General features: G+C 38.6%; 1 protein-coding gene across 7 annotated transcripts in view; it reads right to left on the reverse strand.

Annotated features, from left to right (window-relative positions):
• ENPP2 (ectonucleotide pyrophosphatase/phosphodiesterase 2) overlaps positions 1-15,556 on the reverse strand; it is a 71,407-nt gene that overhangs the window by 16,674 nt on the left and 39,177 nt on the right. For 5 of the 7 annotated variants that reach the window (XM_033082216.2, XM_033082198.2, XM_033082182.2 and 2 more), the window contains exons 10-14: positions 14,491-14,556; positions 13,655-13,727; positions 5,544-5,655; positions 4,085-4,210; positions 597-628 (exon numbers count right to left, since the gene is read on the reverse strand). In XM_033082216.2, coding sequence (XP_032938107.1) covers positions 597-628; positions 4,085-4,210; positions 5,544-5,655; positions 13,655-13,727; positions 14,491-14,556 — 409 coding nt within the window. Of the gene's footprint in view, positions 1-596; positions 629-4,084; positions 4,211-5,543; positions 5,656-8,816; positions 8,975-10,712; positions 10,723-13,654; positions 13,728-14,490; positions 14,557-15,556 lie in introns of all 7 variants that reach the window. The other 2 variants (XM_033082226.2, XM_033082236.2) reach the window with 2 other exon arrangements.

A 15,556-nucleotide genomic window follows, 5' to 3' on the forward strand; every position in this document is an offset into this window, starting at 1 on the left:
TCTCATGACAGTCTTCATGAAACCATCAGACAAAATATCACACATACTTAACTCACAGATGAAGAATTTATTCTAACTGGACCAAAGCTTAAGTTCCAGCAGAAACGTGAATGCTCAAAAGTACATGTCATCTGCAGAAATATTTAAAGCCATCTGGTTACAAAACTTGGGGGGGTTTATTTTGTTATTTTAATTTTAAATGCTTTTATTCCATTAATGGCAAGGGTAGAGTTGAAGACTATCAAATGCACTTTTTCAGAGTCTTCAAATTGCTAGCAAAATGTTTACCTTAAAAGATTACTTTCCAGTTCTGAAGCAATGAATAAATAGACTCAATTCAGGAAGTAAAGAGAGTCCAGGGATTCTCTCTCTGCACTGCCCAAAAAGGTTATAAAAGCTACTAGACCAGCAAACAGCAGAAAACATGACAAACATTAATTTGTGCTCATGAAGGGCACCATTTAACATTCTTTGTCTATAATAATGGTTGGTGGATTTTCCTGTCTAAAGAGTCAGAAAAGAAAGCTGAATAATGTCACAAATCAAGAAGTGAACAGTGAAGCATAGACAGATACCTCCCAGTCCTAAATACTTACTGTAAGGTTGGCAACAATCGCTTTAGGGTCATCTGTTAAGCAAAGGTAAAAAAAAATTGAAAAGATTAAAAATTTGCAAAAGAAAACACAAGGTTTGGATAAGCATACTTCCTAATACTTCACTGACCTTTACTAAAAGTGCTTTGTATATATCATAGAATCTCAGAATTGTTTGGGTTGGAAAGACTTTTAAGATCAAGTTCAATCCTTAATCCAGCACTGCCAAGTCTATCACTAAACATGTCCACAAGTGCCCCATCTTTTAAATACCTCCAGGGGTGGTGACTTCATCACTTCCCTGGGTGGCCTGCTCTGGTGCTTGACCATCCTTTTCATAAAGAAAATTTTCCTAATATCCGGTCTGAATCTCCCCCGGTGCAACTTGAGGACTTTTTTTCTTGCCTTGTCCCTTGTTACCTGGCAGAAGAGCCTGACTCCCATCTGGCTCCAGCCTCCTTCCAGGGAGCTGTAGAGAGTGACAAGGTCTCCCCTGAGCCTCCTTTTCTCCAGGATAAACATTCCCAACTCCCTCAGCTGCTCCTCATCAGACTTGTGCTCCAGACCCTTCCCCAGATCTGTTGCCCTTCTCTGGACAAACCCCATCCCCCTAATGTCCTTTTTTGAGTGAGGGGCCCAAACATGAACCCAAGATTTGAGGTGCAGCCTCACCAGTGCCAAATACAGAGAGACAATCCCTGCCCTGGTCCTGCTGGCCACAGTTTCTGATCCAGGCCAGGATGTCATTGGCCTTCTCATCCACCTGGGCACAAACTGACTCATGATCATCACTGTCACCAGCACTCCCCAAGGGCAGCTTTCCAGCCACTGTTCCTCATCCTGTAGCACTGCCTGGGGTTGTTGTGACCCAAGTCACAGCTCAGACCCAGCTGTAGGACCCAGCACTTGGCCTTGCTGAACCTCACACCGCCGGCCTTGGGCCACTGATCCAGCCTGTCCAGATCTCTCACCAGAGCTCTCCTACCCTCCAGCAGATCAACACTCAAGCCCAGCTCGATGTTGTCTGCGAACTGATCCTGGGTGCTCTTGATCCTCTTGTTCGGATCATCAATAAAGACATTAAACAGGACTGGCCCCGATACTGAACCCTGGGGGAACACTCTGGCCTCAGCCATTCAGACAATATTTTACCCACTGAAGGGTGCACCTGTCCAAGCTGCAGACTTCCAGTTTCTCCAAGAGAATGGTGTAGGAGACAATATCTCCTTTTACAAAAGTCCAGGTAAATGTTATTCACAGAAGCAGGTCACCTTGTCGTAGGTGATCATGTTGATCAAGCAGGACCTGACTTTCCTAAATCTATTCTGGGTGGGCTGACCTCCAGCTGTCCTGCATATGCCTGTGATAGCTTGGTGACATGTGGCTGCTTAGGTAGTGTTCTCACTGTTTTATAATTTGGGCCTTAGTATAATACTTATTTTGTTTTCTGCGAACACATACTTTCAAGACTTTTGGCTGTTTTACTTTCAAATAAAAATTTATCCCCAAACACAATGACTTTCCTTGAAAAACTTTGAAAGCACACTTGAATGCAACAATACAGTCTTCTAGAAGGAGCAAGATAAATATGTAGCATTTTTTGATCTCTTTTAACATTTGACCGATTTCATAGGCTACTACTGAGTAAAAGAAAAGCCACAGTAAAATATTCCAGATTTGTCTTCAGGCAATTAAAAGGGCATGCAAGATGTAGAAAGCCCAAACTCTGTAACATCCATACAACTATGTTCTTATAGGGAGGTGGGGGGAAACATTTTTCAGTCACGAGAGGAAAAATAAGCTACAAGAACATTTTTTGGGAAGTGAAAATCTCCTGTTCAAATACTATTGTTTTGGTTGCTTGAAATGGGCTCTATTGCATTTCAAAACACAAGCTGCAGGTTTTTGCATTGCAAAAGTGTGTTTGCAGTATTAAGACAGTATTATGGAACAATAAAGAATAAAGAATTTGGTAATTTGCCATTTAAAGAGGTAAACCCCAGTTCTACATGTAAGAAACATGCTTCTTTGTTCTGTGTTCAAACTGCTGATTTATAAGCAATTGCAAATATTCAAACTAGGGAGCTGCAGACAGAGCACATAAGAGGAAAATGTTATTGTGGAAAACCAGTGGTATGACTCAGAGGTGAGACAGGCTGATCTTTTTGAAACATATCACCATTCATTCTCCAAGGAAAACTTATTTTTCTCAGCAATTTGGGAAAATAAGGATTGAAAGATCTTTAAAAATAAAGACTTCTCAGAACTGAAATCTGTTCACAGTAGACTGTAGGAATTTAGTCTCATGCTAGTCTACAAAATTTGAACAACATGCACTATTTTCAACAAATCTTTACACTCTCATCATATATTCCTTGAGCATAAATACCCAGATACAAAAGTTTAAAGTAAAATAATGCATACACAAATCAGTATTAAGGATGTTTTACCATAGTTTTATGATTTTTGCTATTATTCTGCAAGTATCTAATCTTCAAAGATGGATCTTCCATGAAATTTGTCCTCACCCAGAGTGTATCTGAAGTGTTGTGAGGGAACACTTGGCTATCCCAGCTATCTGGTCTTCACTTCTATTAAAAGTCATCACTCTTGTAAGCATATGGTGCAAAAAACACGGGTACTTATGGTTTATTTATGAGTTACACAGTTTGCATAGTAGCTTAAATGCTGGCAAAGCCTCGTATGGTGAGCCAGAGCAGTCAGGGTGGCTGGCACAAGCCTTGTTCTGGTACTGCTGCCCTGGAGGCAAAAGAAGGGTAGCTGGTCTGAAATGCTTGACATTACAGAGTTAGTTTCACCAAAGGACTCTTGCTTGAGCCCTGAGAGTGATTGTCAAAGATCAGTTACATAATCTCAAACACTATATGAGGGTAAACTTCTAATAGTGTGGTTCAAAATAGCAAGTTTTACTGGCAACATTGGCCCTGAATGCATGTTCTAATCTTCCTTATATCCTTCAACATCTCCAGTCTGTTGCTGTTTAACAGCCCACATGACTTCTCATCTATGCCAAAAGTATGATAAAACTACTGAATTCAAAATTAACAAGTCACTTGTTTCCTATTAGCTCATAAAATGTACCAGATGCTTTCTTTTTTTTTTTTCACATCCAAGCTGTGCAGTGCTGAGATCGCCCAAATACAGTTTTTGTTGACAGAGGAGAAAAGTGCATGAATAAACTCACACTGACACATAAGCTGGCATGTGAAACTGGCTTGGAGTTTCCATTCCTTCTTGAGATAAAAGAGTGGCATTTAACCCAGAACATTGAAGCCCCCCCCTTGACAGTTCTACCACTGTGGGATCTGTCAAGTCCAGACTGGAAAGGGAGCAAGCAGATGTCTTCAGTGGCATTCCCTATGAAATTCCTGCCAGAACCCTGCAAGTTTACACTCTTTGGACAGCATCATTTCAAGGAAGGAATAGAGTTTAGTTATCAGTATATAAAGGGTACAGTTAAATTTACTTACACTTCAGGTTATTGCTAGACCTAGGGCGAATTCGCCCTAAAGATCCAGGAAGCAAAATTATATCATCCACATTAGTCAGATAGTTGCTTAAAAATTCAGTCCTTTCACAAGTCGTGTCTTCCATCCCTGCAGAAAGAAAATGCAAAACTAATCCACCCTGAAAATAAACACATTTTCCAGAACAGTAAAAAAAGGAGACCCCAATCAGCCTATGTATTATTTCCTTTTGAATGACTAATCTTGTTCTTTACAGCTATCTAATTACAACATAATACACTGGTAGGATTCAAAGTAGGAGTGCCTATGTGAGAGAAATACCAGTCTCAGCATCATAGAACAGTCACTACATACACCATGTGTCCACTGACTCAACTCCAGATTAAACTCATGGAAAAATCAAAGTCTGTTTCTAGTTTAATGTACAACATTGGGGATTATTTCTTTTTAAACAAATGATTTTAAGAAGAATAGCACACACAAGGTATTGTCTCTTGGTGGTCTGTCCTAAGGAAGCCGCAGATAAACAATTTTCTCTTGCAGATATTTGTGGTGGGGAGGAATGTACTGCCAGCCACAGGAGATTCTCAGCACAAAACTGCCACCCCTGGAAATCCTTCCTGAGCGTTACCCTTCTCTACCCTCAGCCAGAAACGAGGCATATGCCATTTTATTGCTGATGTTACAGCTCATGGGAGACTGTCAGAAATAAAGATCTAAAAAGAAGAGGGCCTTTGGTGGTACCACTAAAAAAGTTATGCAAACCCAGGTTTTCCTGTAATAAAACTTTCCTTCCCTTTTTATCTTTGCTAATATTTACTATTTCCTATATTGCAAAGTTTATTCTAATGTTTGAAGGAATAAGATGAACCAAATAACATCTGTGCTTTTAGGTGACTACATCTGACCATGAAATATCTTTTTACATCCTTCTTCCATTATTTTGATGATTTTTCCATCTAAGTGAGGGACAGTCTTATATTCCGTAGATATAAGGAAGATACTCCAGTCTTTCTTCTGGTAGGATAACTTGACCCACTAATTGCCATGGAAATGCCTCAATCTAAAGTCCTATTCTTCTTATGTACAGGAGAACAAGTTTATTAAATTTTTCATTCCATAAAAACAGACAAGATGATTATTCTAGGTAAATTATTGCCCTCCAATACATGCAAGAAGAGCTACACTTGGATGTGATATCAGAAACACCAAGATTTGAAAAACTCTGAGTAAAGAAGTAAATATCCAGATCACTATTATGAAGGTGTCCCTCCATGAAAATTAACAGGTGAGCTGAATGGCGAGTCCACACCAACTGGTTTATTTTGTGAGTTAAACTACAAGAAAAAAAGATCAGCCCAAAAATATCTTAAATGGAACTTTGATTTAGGTTACCTATTATATTTGCAGCTACATTGCTTGAACACTTATCTCCTAATAAATAGTATGGTTTAAAATTTACCATGATCACCAACAAATATAACATTGACACATCGATGTAGTTTCAACTGTTTCAGTCCATCCATTAGTTGTCCTACTGTCTTGTCAATCTCTCTCAGAGGATTCACCATCATCTGTATAAATATTCAGAAGGGGGAAAAAAAAGTTAATTCTATCATTGCAATGTTCCTGCTTCTACAAATGGAGGTCCTTTGGCAAAACTCTAATGGAAAATCATCCAGGTCAAGAGGCAAAGCCTTGGCTGAGCTGTTACTCCTAAAATTATTGTACCATTTTTTTTTGTATATCCACACCATGACTTCATTGTGAGAAAGCCCTGCTGAGATGTTGACACAAGACAGCAAAAGGTCTTTATGGCTGATCCTAGGCCTCCCATGAACATGTGTACAGTTGGTATAACAATGTGTAGATAAAAAAACACATGTGACTTGGGGGTTCAGTTTGTTTCTTACAGATAAAAAGCAGTGCCTTTAAAAGAAAACAGTATTTTATGTGAATGGTTTAGTGAAACAATGAGCATGAAATTAAGCTTTAGACTTGGGATTCACATGCCAAGCCACTTAATGAAATTCACTTCAAAGGACATCTGATACCAGGATGACAACATGCACGTCACTTGAGTAGCACAGGGGGCTCAGAGTGAGCTCAGAGCCAAGAGCTTCCAACAGCTCAAATGACAGTTCTGGCAAAATTGCCAGCAGGCCCCAGAGGACACAGATACTGTACTGTGATTTCTTCATTTAAGTTTCTTTTTCATAACAAAACAAAACAAAAATTCAAACAAAACAAAACAAAACAATATGAACCACAAAACTCCCCCAAAAACCAGAAGAAAGCAAGACACAGGACTACGTTTTCAGCCTTAAGAAAATGAAGTATTTTTTACCAGATGGCACAGAGGGGAAAAGTAAGATTCTAGGCAGAGGACTCATTTTGTTTTGATTTTGAGAAGAAAACATTTGTTGTCATTATACGGCAACTTTTTCCTCACTAGTCTGTTTAATTTGGCTGGTTCAAGTATCAACAACAAAAAATCCTTCCAATGACAAACAGAATGATAACAAATTTTGGATGAGAAAAAACTAGATTTCAGCAGAATTTTCTAAAACAAACACGATGCTAGTGTGACCGAGAAAGAGATGTTCAGAAATTCTCCCTCTGCCTGAGTCATTAAGGGATAGATATTAAATGAGTGTGCTAGGTTACAAGACAGGAAATGTCAGCTCCCATGTGGCACTATAAATACACAGAGAAGGGACTTACAGGAGAAGGAATCACAGTGGAGAACAGGATGAACAATTTCTGCAGCATATGGAAGTGATTCAGACAAAGGGTGAATTTTTGAAATCTTTTAATTCAGGAAAGCCTAAGTAGTCAAGTTAAAACTTGGAAACCTTCAAGTTAAGAAAAAAGAAAATTTTCTGTTTCAGCATTCTTTCACTATCCAAGAAGAATGAATTTCTTCTACAAATGGGAATTCCATTTTTATGGAAGTCTATTTATATTGTGTCAATCATAAGGAAATACAACTTTTACTCAGAATCCAAAGAATATTCAAGGAAGCTGGAAATCCGACAGATTTGCCTGTAATGTTTACTTTTGTCAGCAAGGTTGAGTCTTCTTTTAAAAAATAATAATGATGATAAAAAGGTAGAGAAACAATAATTCAAGGATTTCAAGTGATAGTTCTGTTTAGCTACCCTTTTCAGCAATCTGACCTCCTCTTACAGCTCCTCCCAGATGTAACTTTCAAAGATTTATTGGCAAACAAGTAAAGCTGTTGCATAAACCTTTCTTCACCTAATGTCAAGACGTTGGAAGACTGTACAGAACCATATCTTTCAAGATACGTGGATCTCTTGGATGGTGCTACAATAAAGAGTTTTGTAGCATTTTGAAAGTGCTGAGTGTGGGATCTGAAATACACAAAAACCAGTTGGATTCTCTCACAGGTTTTCCCACAGAAGTCTGATTAGAAGGAAGGAAGGAACGAAGAAAAAAGAATCTTACTTTTAAATTTTTTTTAAAAAAATTGGTAGGATCCATGCTGCACTGCATTTAATTGCTGTCAAACAGCAATAAGAGATTAACTTGCAGATATGATGGCAACTATTATGTAATAGTAGGGTTTGTTTCCCGTGTCAGATTTTCACAGTTAACTTATTAGAAAAAGTTCTTTAGGGGTAAGGTTGGAAGACCTTTTCATTCAGAGAAAGGCAGAAAAAAGAGCAACATATGTTCACATCAGTAGGAATGTTGTTTCTACTATATTTCATGTCAGAAGGGTATAGCTTGGAATGGCAATTAGTGAGTAATAGCAATATCATCCATAGTAGTTATTAGTTCTCCTCTCAGGTAAATCTTAAAATGTTAAAAGTTCTCTGGAAAATTCCTAGGATTCTATATGTGATTTTTTTTTTTTGCATGTCCCTGTCTGCCATGTTTTTACACATACATAATGTGCCTCAAAATAACTCTTTAAAGTTGAATTGTGCAACAAATCAAAAAATATCCCCACAAAAAATCTCTTGAAAAGAATGTTTATAGCCTCTTATAGGATACTGTGGAGTATAAAGGCTATTATTTCTAGTTTAAAGGAGAAATACATAGATTGTTAGTGCCAGGTGGATAAGACAGTACCCTAAGGAATACTTCTTTCATCCACTTGCACTTTTTCCTAATAAAGCAATTTGTATTTGATGCTTTTCTTGTGAAAACAGACTTATGCACCACCTCTTGCAAACACACCATTCAGAAATCCTGCAATAAAATTCCTTACCCTCCAAAGTCACAAAGTTACTTGAAAATGTGTATTTTTAAAACAAATGTTCTTTCTCTTTTAGATTTTATTAGTCACATTTTCAGGACATTTCTACAACCATGGTGACTAGACACAAAACCTCAAATAATCACCATGCTCCCATGAGCTGGGAGCTACAGAGGCTACAGCATATTGCAGAACTTGTAATAGTCCAGAAGGGTTAGCAGCAGCGGTAGATTTTTCTGACATAGCCTTCAGCTGATGGTTGGATTTTTAAAAGTAAAGAGATTATAAAGATAACTTTCACTAATGCAAACAGCCTGAAACAAGAAAAACACAGCTCCCAGAAGGCTTAGTCTGGGTTTGGCTGCTCTCCTTTGGGTCCTTCAGTACATTTATATTTTGGCTGCAAAATCCCAACCTGAAGCATGGAATGAACTCCCAAATTGAAAAAAATAAAGACAGCGTAGTGCCTAAAATGTGGCACTTCCATCATAAATTTTTGGAACTTACTTTCTTCCGACGAGTTTCCGTAGAATATTGATCCACTCTATGTACTTTTCTTCTTTTCTTTGGAGCTGCAACTGGTCTTTCCTGTCTCCTTTTAGGAGGAAGCTTTCTCTTAGGTCTCTTAGGCGGAGTAAGAGGGGAGCCATAACTACTCTCCTGTACTGGCAGGGAGAGATGTCTGCACTCAGAAAAAAAGCCTGTCTCAACTCACATCAGATAGTAAAGCTATCTGTGCCAGATAATTCTGAAGCATAAATGCTATGGCCTTATCAAATATTTAGGCTTTTGGACAATTTAGGATCTACCCCTTTTTAAGGAGGAATGCACCAAATTGTACTGAAAGCAGAATAGCAGTTACAAGAGCAGACAGCATAAAAGCAAATTAAATTGATGTTTTGAAAGACAAGTGGGGCTTTTGTGTATGAAAATACATAGTTATAAAGGGGGTATTTGTTATGAAATAATAATCCATTAAAATTATTGAGTTAATTTTAATTACAGCAAAATTCATTGCACACAACTTAATGAGTGTCCAGGGTAGAGTACTGGTGGAAATGGAACATTTCACTTGAATAACAGTTCAGGTATGAGTATTAGAGGCTGTCCAGTCTCAATGACTTCTGCAAGGTTTCCCACACCAATGTTTTAGCTGAATTAGTGACATTAAGTACCCTCACCCATAGCAGTAGCAGGTACCACTATTGTGTGCCAGACCCTGTACCTCACTGAAATCACCAGAACCCCATTTGCCATTTGGGGTCTGCAGATCAGAGCTATGCAGGTGAGACTCAGTTAACACAGAGCTCATATCCTTCAAATTGTCTGGGTGGGGCACATTGGTGGCAGTGCATGAGAAATCTGTCCTGCTACCTGCCTTATTACCAGCTTTATGGGCATTTTGAGAATTTAATTTCCTAGCAGTTTCAGTGTGGCATCTCATTCAGTAATGTCATTGTTCCTAAATACACAATTGCCTAGGATAGACTTATGGAAGGAAGGAAAAAAAAAAAGCATAGAAGGAAAAAAAACCCAAGATCTAGCTAAACTAGTATCCTATTGCTCATAATTTTGAACTGTCCCACTCTCACTGACTTTAACACAACTTGCAGGCTCTTGGCACTGCTTGAGATGGTGTGAGAAGAGTTGACAGGTAACACCTGCCAGGAGATAAACCACAATCTGCAATGGAGCATGCTGAGTGGGCTGGGGGAGAGTTGGAGATTTATGATGCTATTTAAGTTCTATGTACTTAGGCAGCTTCTCCCAGTTGTTGAGTTACAGAGCTCCATAAACAGGGAAGGGGAAGAAGGGGATGTTACCATCTGCCATGCTGTTTCATTGCTTCCAACGCAAGCAGCTGGAAAGGAGATTCTAGTCCAGTCTCATTCGTCTTTCTCCAGAAAGGCATTTTAATAAAGCAGCACCAGAGTTTTCTGTTTTAAAACGCTTCAAGCTTTGTGCAGTCCTGATGAGAGGAGCGGCAGGGAAAGGAAGGATTCTCATTTTACTGTCTCTGAATTGGCTCAGACAGAGCTCCACAATGCCAGAAACACGCGAGCACGGCAGACCTAGGTCTGAACACTGAAGTGACTGTCTCAAGACAGCATGTTAGAGGAGCAGCAGAAATGGCTTAGCACTGCCAGATTTCGATGTGTTTTACAGCTTCTATGGTAGTATATTTCTAGAATATTTTCTATTTTAAAAAACGTTAGCTAGGAAAATAAAAAAAAAGCCAAGTTCTCATTAACCAGCCAGTTCTTAGTCTTGCTTGAGGAGAGTCAGAACAGAGTTATGGAGGAGGGAACCGAATCCCTCCCCACTTACAGAAGGAAACTGTAACATCATAAGGGTAACTAGCCAGCCAAAGCTTTGCTTCTTGACCCGGATGGACCAACCTACCAGAGTTCAACTGCAGAAGCACAGAGGGAAAGAAAAAAAAGGCAGGAGTAAATCAAAAGCAAGCATATATTTTATAACTCCCATAACTGCTCCAGGAAACATAACAGAACCCACTGAAATACCTCCTAAAATGTTTTTAAAGAAAAAAAAAAAACAAAAAAACCCACAAAACACCCCCACTCCAAAACAAAAAAAAACCCCCACCAAACACCAAAACCTAGACAACCAACTTGTTTACACTGAAATGCATGTTAGTGGATATGCAAAGTTACACTTGTGGAGACTAGCTATAATATAAAGTCCATTTGTATGGAAAACACTGACAATTCACCAATAAATTCTAAGTGTTTCTAAGTCCCTTTGCTTCTTGCTTTAAGACACTCTGCACCCAGGCTGCTGTGCATGTCCTGGGAAGATCTCAGAGCCGTCTGGATGCCATTAGACCTCTAAGATTACATATTTAAAATAAATTTAGGACATTATTTGGTATCATAAGCTCAAATAAAAATTCACTCTATTCTAATAAAGACTTTGAGGATTTCAAGGTAAAAAACTATTCCTCAAACCACTAACTGCAGTAAGAAAAATCAGCATAAATATTCACTCTTCTAAAGAAGTAAGAAGCCCATTGTAAATATAACACAGAGTTGTTACAAGCCTGTTTTCAAACTTCATTGTGTGGCTGATCTGCTTTTGCATGAAGGAAAATGGTCAGTAATACTCCAAATGTCTAACTGCTGCCAGCTGTACACAAGAAAAAATTGATTTCACAGGGAATTCATGCTCTTGGTATCAAGGAATTAGCTAAAAGGGATCCTTTTAAGGGCTTTCTTCCAGATGAGGTAAATTTCATAGCTCCTAAAAATTATATTGAAACCAGTGTCAAGAGAAACTATATAAAATACTTCCTCTAGCTTTTCTATCCCAAAACCTGGCCCCTAGCAAACCTCAACATCTGTGTACTTACACAGCTGTATTCATTTACCTAAATTTCCATTCACAAAGTTTGGTCCACTGTTTGAACTGCAAACCCACAGATGCTCTTCTGTGAAGCATCCGTTCTCAATTTACTAAAAATCAGTTTCATGGTCGTCTTGTGTGTAATACAAATGACACAAAACTATCTATTTCCAAAACTCTCATAAGCTATTAATTCACACTTATTAAGAGCTAAAGCTTTGTCTTGCAATTAGAGATCAACTTCAGATAACTATCCACAAGAACCCCCATAGTAGAAGAGCCTTTGGGGGCTTTTTGCTTTTATAATGACTTTTCCTATTATGAACACTCTGCTACACTTCACTTTTTAGATTCTTATAATTAAACTGAAACTAGAGTGCCACATTGGATGCTAAGCAGATTTGTTAAACACCACCATTTAAAGAACATTTTCAATGTCATCATCTTAATATTGCCCTTTTAAGTCCATGGAAAAAGCTCCACAATTCTGTTCAGAAGGAAGTGGCTGTATTCAGATAAACAAAATCAGAGTTTTCAATCATAAGGCACATATAGTAGTTGTAACATTTCACTAAGAGGAACTATAAAGCATTATTAAGAAATAAATCATTAAACCAGAGAGCTCTCATAATCAATACATTGCCTGGCTGAATCAGACACAACTCGTGTTCTGAGACAAATGACACCAAATGACAACATGGACACATATCCATGGTTGTCAATTTAGCAAGCATTGGCAGATCTTAACTCCTGCTTATCCAGAAAAAGAACTGCTTCTCTCCATCCAACAGGCTGCTTCAATGCTGATTTGGAAGAATTCCTCACAATCACTGCTCTAGGACCATGGCTCAAACTGTTCCAACAGGGCTGCTACTCACAGCAACTTCATAACTGCTGCAAACTTTTAAACAGGCCAAGTAACCATACTAAAAAATACTAATGCTGCTTCTCTTTGTTCTCTTCTCCCATCAAGAACAACCACCAGATGTTAAGCAAACAGATAAGAAACTACTACTGGGTACCTGGCTGTTCTAGGAGATTGGCATTGCCTTCCAGAGGGCAGGCATCTGATATACTCCCCACTTTTTGAAGATTTGAAACATTGGTTCACCCTTTGAAAATCTTACATAAAATCTCATGAAGTCTTGTGATGGGAATCTGCAGGCATGCATTTGCACTGAAACTAGAGGACCTTTGCAAGATGTCAGACATCATTGGAAATGTCAGATCCCAGCCACTCAAAAGAGGATATTTGGGAACAGCATTTCCCTCCCCACAAGTGACAAGTTCTTGTCACCTGGACAGTGTTGTCAGGGGAAACAATACCCATTGTCCCAGCCAGCTACACAAAGTCAAACAGGGGGTTAAATTGCTTGCAGCATATTACACATAATTTTTCATTAAAATGCCTTATGGTGCTTTAAAACTTTTTCCGAACTCAACGGTATGGTCCTGAGGGACCCGTATTGGAAAAGCTTTCTGAACCCCTGCAGGGCCTATATGAAACTGGAACTAGCAGCTTTTTACATTTCCTGGCAGACTGGAATTATTTGGCTACTGCTGGCTGTCATCGTTAAAGAAAGCTTTTTTTTTTGTCCTCTGTATTTAATCTCAATATTTTCTGTATTATATTTTAATTACTTTTCAGAAGGATCAACTGTTACAGGAAAGTTAAATTATGCTGTTGCACACAAACATACCCCTGTCTTTGCCAAATAAATCTTTCCATTTGCATTGTCATATCACACAGAGAAATAGCCTTCTGAAAGGCAAGGGCAGCTCCTTCTCACAGAAGTGAATTTTACCTGATAAATCCTTTAGAAGATAACTTTGTTTTCTCTGGCAGAAGCGAAGCAAACTGCAGAAACAGCTGAAAACGAAGTTGCTAAAAATGTTACTCCTGAGCAACATCAATGTTTCGGGGGGAAAAAAAATACTAAAGACACCTGCTTTTCCTGTAAAAAAAAAGAAATTGTGCTAACCTCGGAGTTGAAAGGACCATATCTGTGGCCAGCAGCATCTGGTTGCTCAGAGTAGAAGGCATAAACATAAGGCCTGAAAGAAAGAAAGGTCTTGTTCAGGTTAGCTTCCCTTTGACAACACCACAAAAACACAGGTTAGCCAGGTCAAGTCAAATCCACCCAGCTTTCCAATGAGACTTAGCTCTATGGAAAAAGAACTTTCCCAGTCATAGAATCCTGCAATTACTTAGCAGTTCTTCGTTTCCATGGTATCATCAGTTGTTTAGCAGCTTTATTAAACCCAAGAACCCACGCAAGTACCCATACAGGGGCACCTTCTGAGGACACATGCTCATTCTAAATCTTGTAGGAAAAATCACAACAGCAGCTCATCTGAGCCTTCCAGCAGCATGTGGGAACTTGTGTAGTAAAAACCACTCATAATTAAAATCTTAACATTTTCCTAGAGCTCTGTGCCCAGTTCTACAGCTGCCATTGCCTGTAAGGTTGTTACCATATTAGGCTCAGTAGGATAAGACAAATCCAAGTTAATCCATGTAACTACGTATTTTTTGATAAGAAATAATATCATACATTTATTTGGAAGAATCAAACTGCTGATGGTTAAAAGTTGTTATGAAAAAAAATTGCAAAAACCCCAAACTAACCAAACAAAAACACCACAAATCCCAAAGAACTCACACTAAATGCAAAACCCAAACAAATCCTTAAATCAGTGATGGTTTGGAACAGACAAAAATTAATTTCAGAATTAAATTTTTTCTTGCTCCTCCAGCTACTTACAAAGAAAAGACAAACTAGCAGTTATCCAACAGCAGATGACACAAGTGACTTACCTTTCGTTGTCTGGAAGGGTTAACCACTGAAGTATTGTTAATATCCTGCGCTCATGGGGGATGACACTGGACCACAAAATACAAAGATATACCTTGTTACCATAGAATACAAAAAGCATCAACAAATGCTTGCTATGAACTGAATTTAATATTAATATAATGTATCATAATAGCATAATTTGCTTTTAGCATGCTGTATCGTCTTTGTTGGTTAATACTGATTCTTAATTTGCAAACAGAATCACATCAGACCTTCTGAATGTCTACATACTCCAAAAGAAAGATGATTAAAAGTTTGCAAATGTAGTCAGAACTCAAAGCAGTAAATCTACCTCTTCTAAGCAGGAGTGAATAAAAGATCCATTCTGGTGGCTTTAACCCAGATGAATGCTTTTGTATGCTGCTGTTGGATAGCTGGCATGGGTAAAATCCACATATTGCTCACATCAGTACACCCTGCTCTGGTAGCATTCCTTTTGTCTGTTTCCAGACACTGGGAAAATTTCCGTTACTTTAACAGTAGTCACTGAGGGCTAGGCTGGTGTGAACCAGAAGAGAGCCATCTGAAACACCAGGCCAGCAGCACAGGGACTTGAATGCTGAGAGTTTCTCACTCTGCAGAACAGACCCATCTTACTTCACTGTTTGTACAGTGGTTGCCATTCTCACTTGGCTGCTGAGGTCAAGTTCATGCTATGAGAATGACTAAGCTTAGAAACAGCTCTTAAAGTTCCAAATGTCTCATCTTAGGAAAGCTCTGCAGGTCAGTGACCACACAGTCATTTAAATACAATAGCCCAGTCAGTCCAGAATCCATTAGATCAACAGCAGAATCCCAAGGCAGGAATCAGACACTACCATCAGTCACCGTAATGAACTGAATTCAGCACTCTTTGGAAACCTCGGACAAAAAAGTAGAGATGGCAGCAGCCATTTGGAAAAACCTTAGTTTTTAATGCCTTGTAGACAAACAGTAGTTCTCAATCTCCAACTACATGGAGAACTTTGGGTTGTAAAAAAACCACAAAAATGATAATTTATACTAAAAATTGCAACTAAGGCAATA

This window comes from Catharus ustulatus, chromosome 1 (assembly GCF_009819885.2).
Source record: "Catharus ustulatus isolate bCatUst1 chromosome 1, bCatUst1.pri.v2, whole genome shotgun sequence".
Lineage (NCBI taxonomy): Eukaryota > Metazoa > Chordata > Aves > Passeriformes > Turdidae > Catharus > Catharus ustulatus.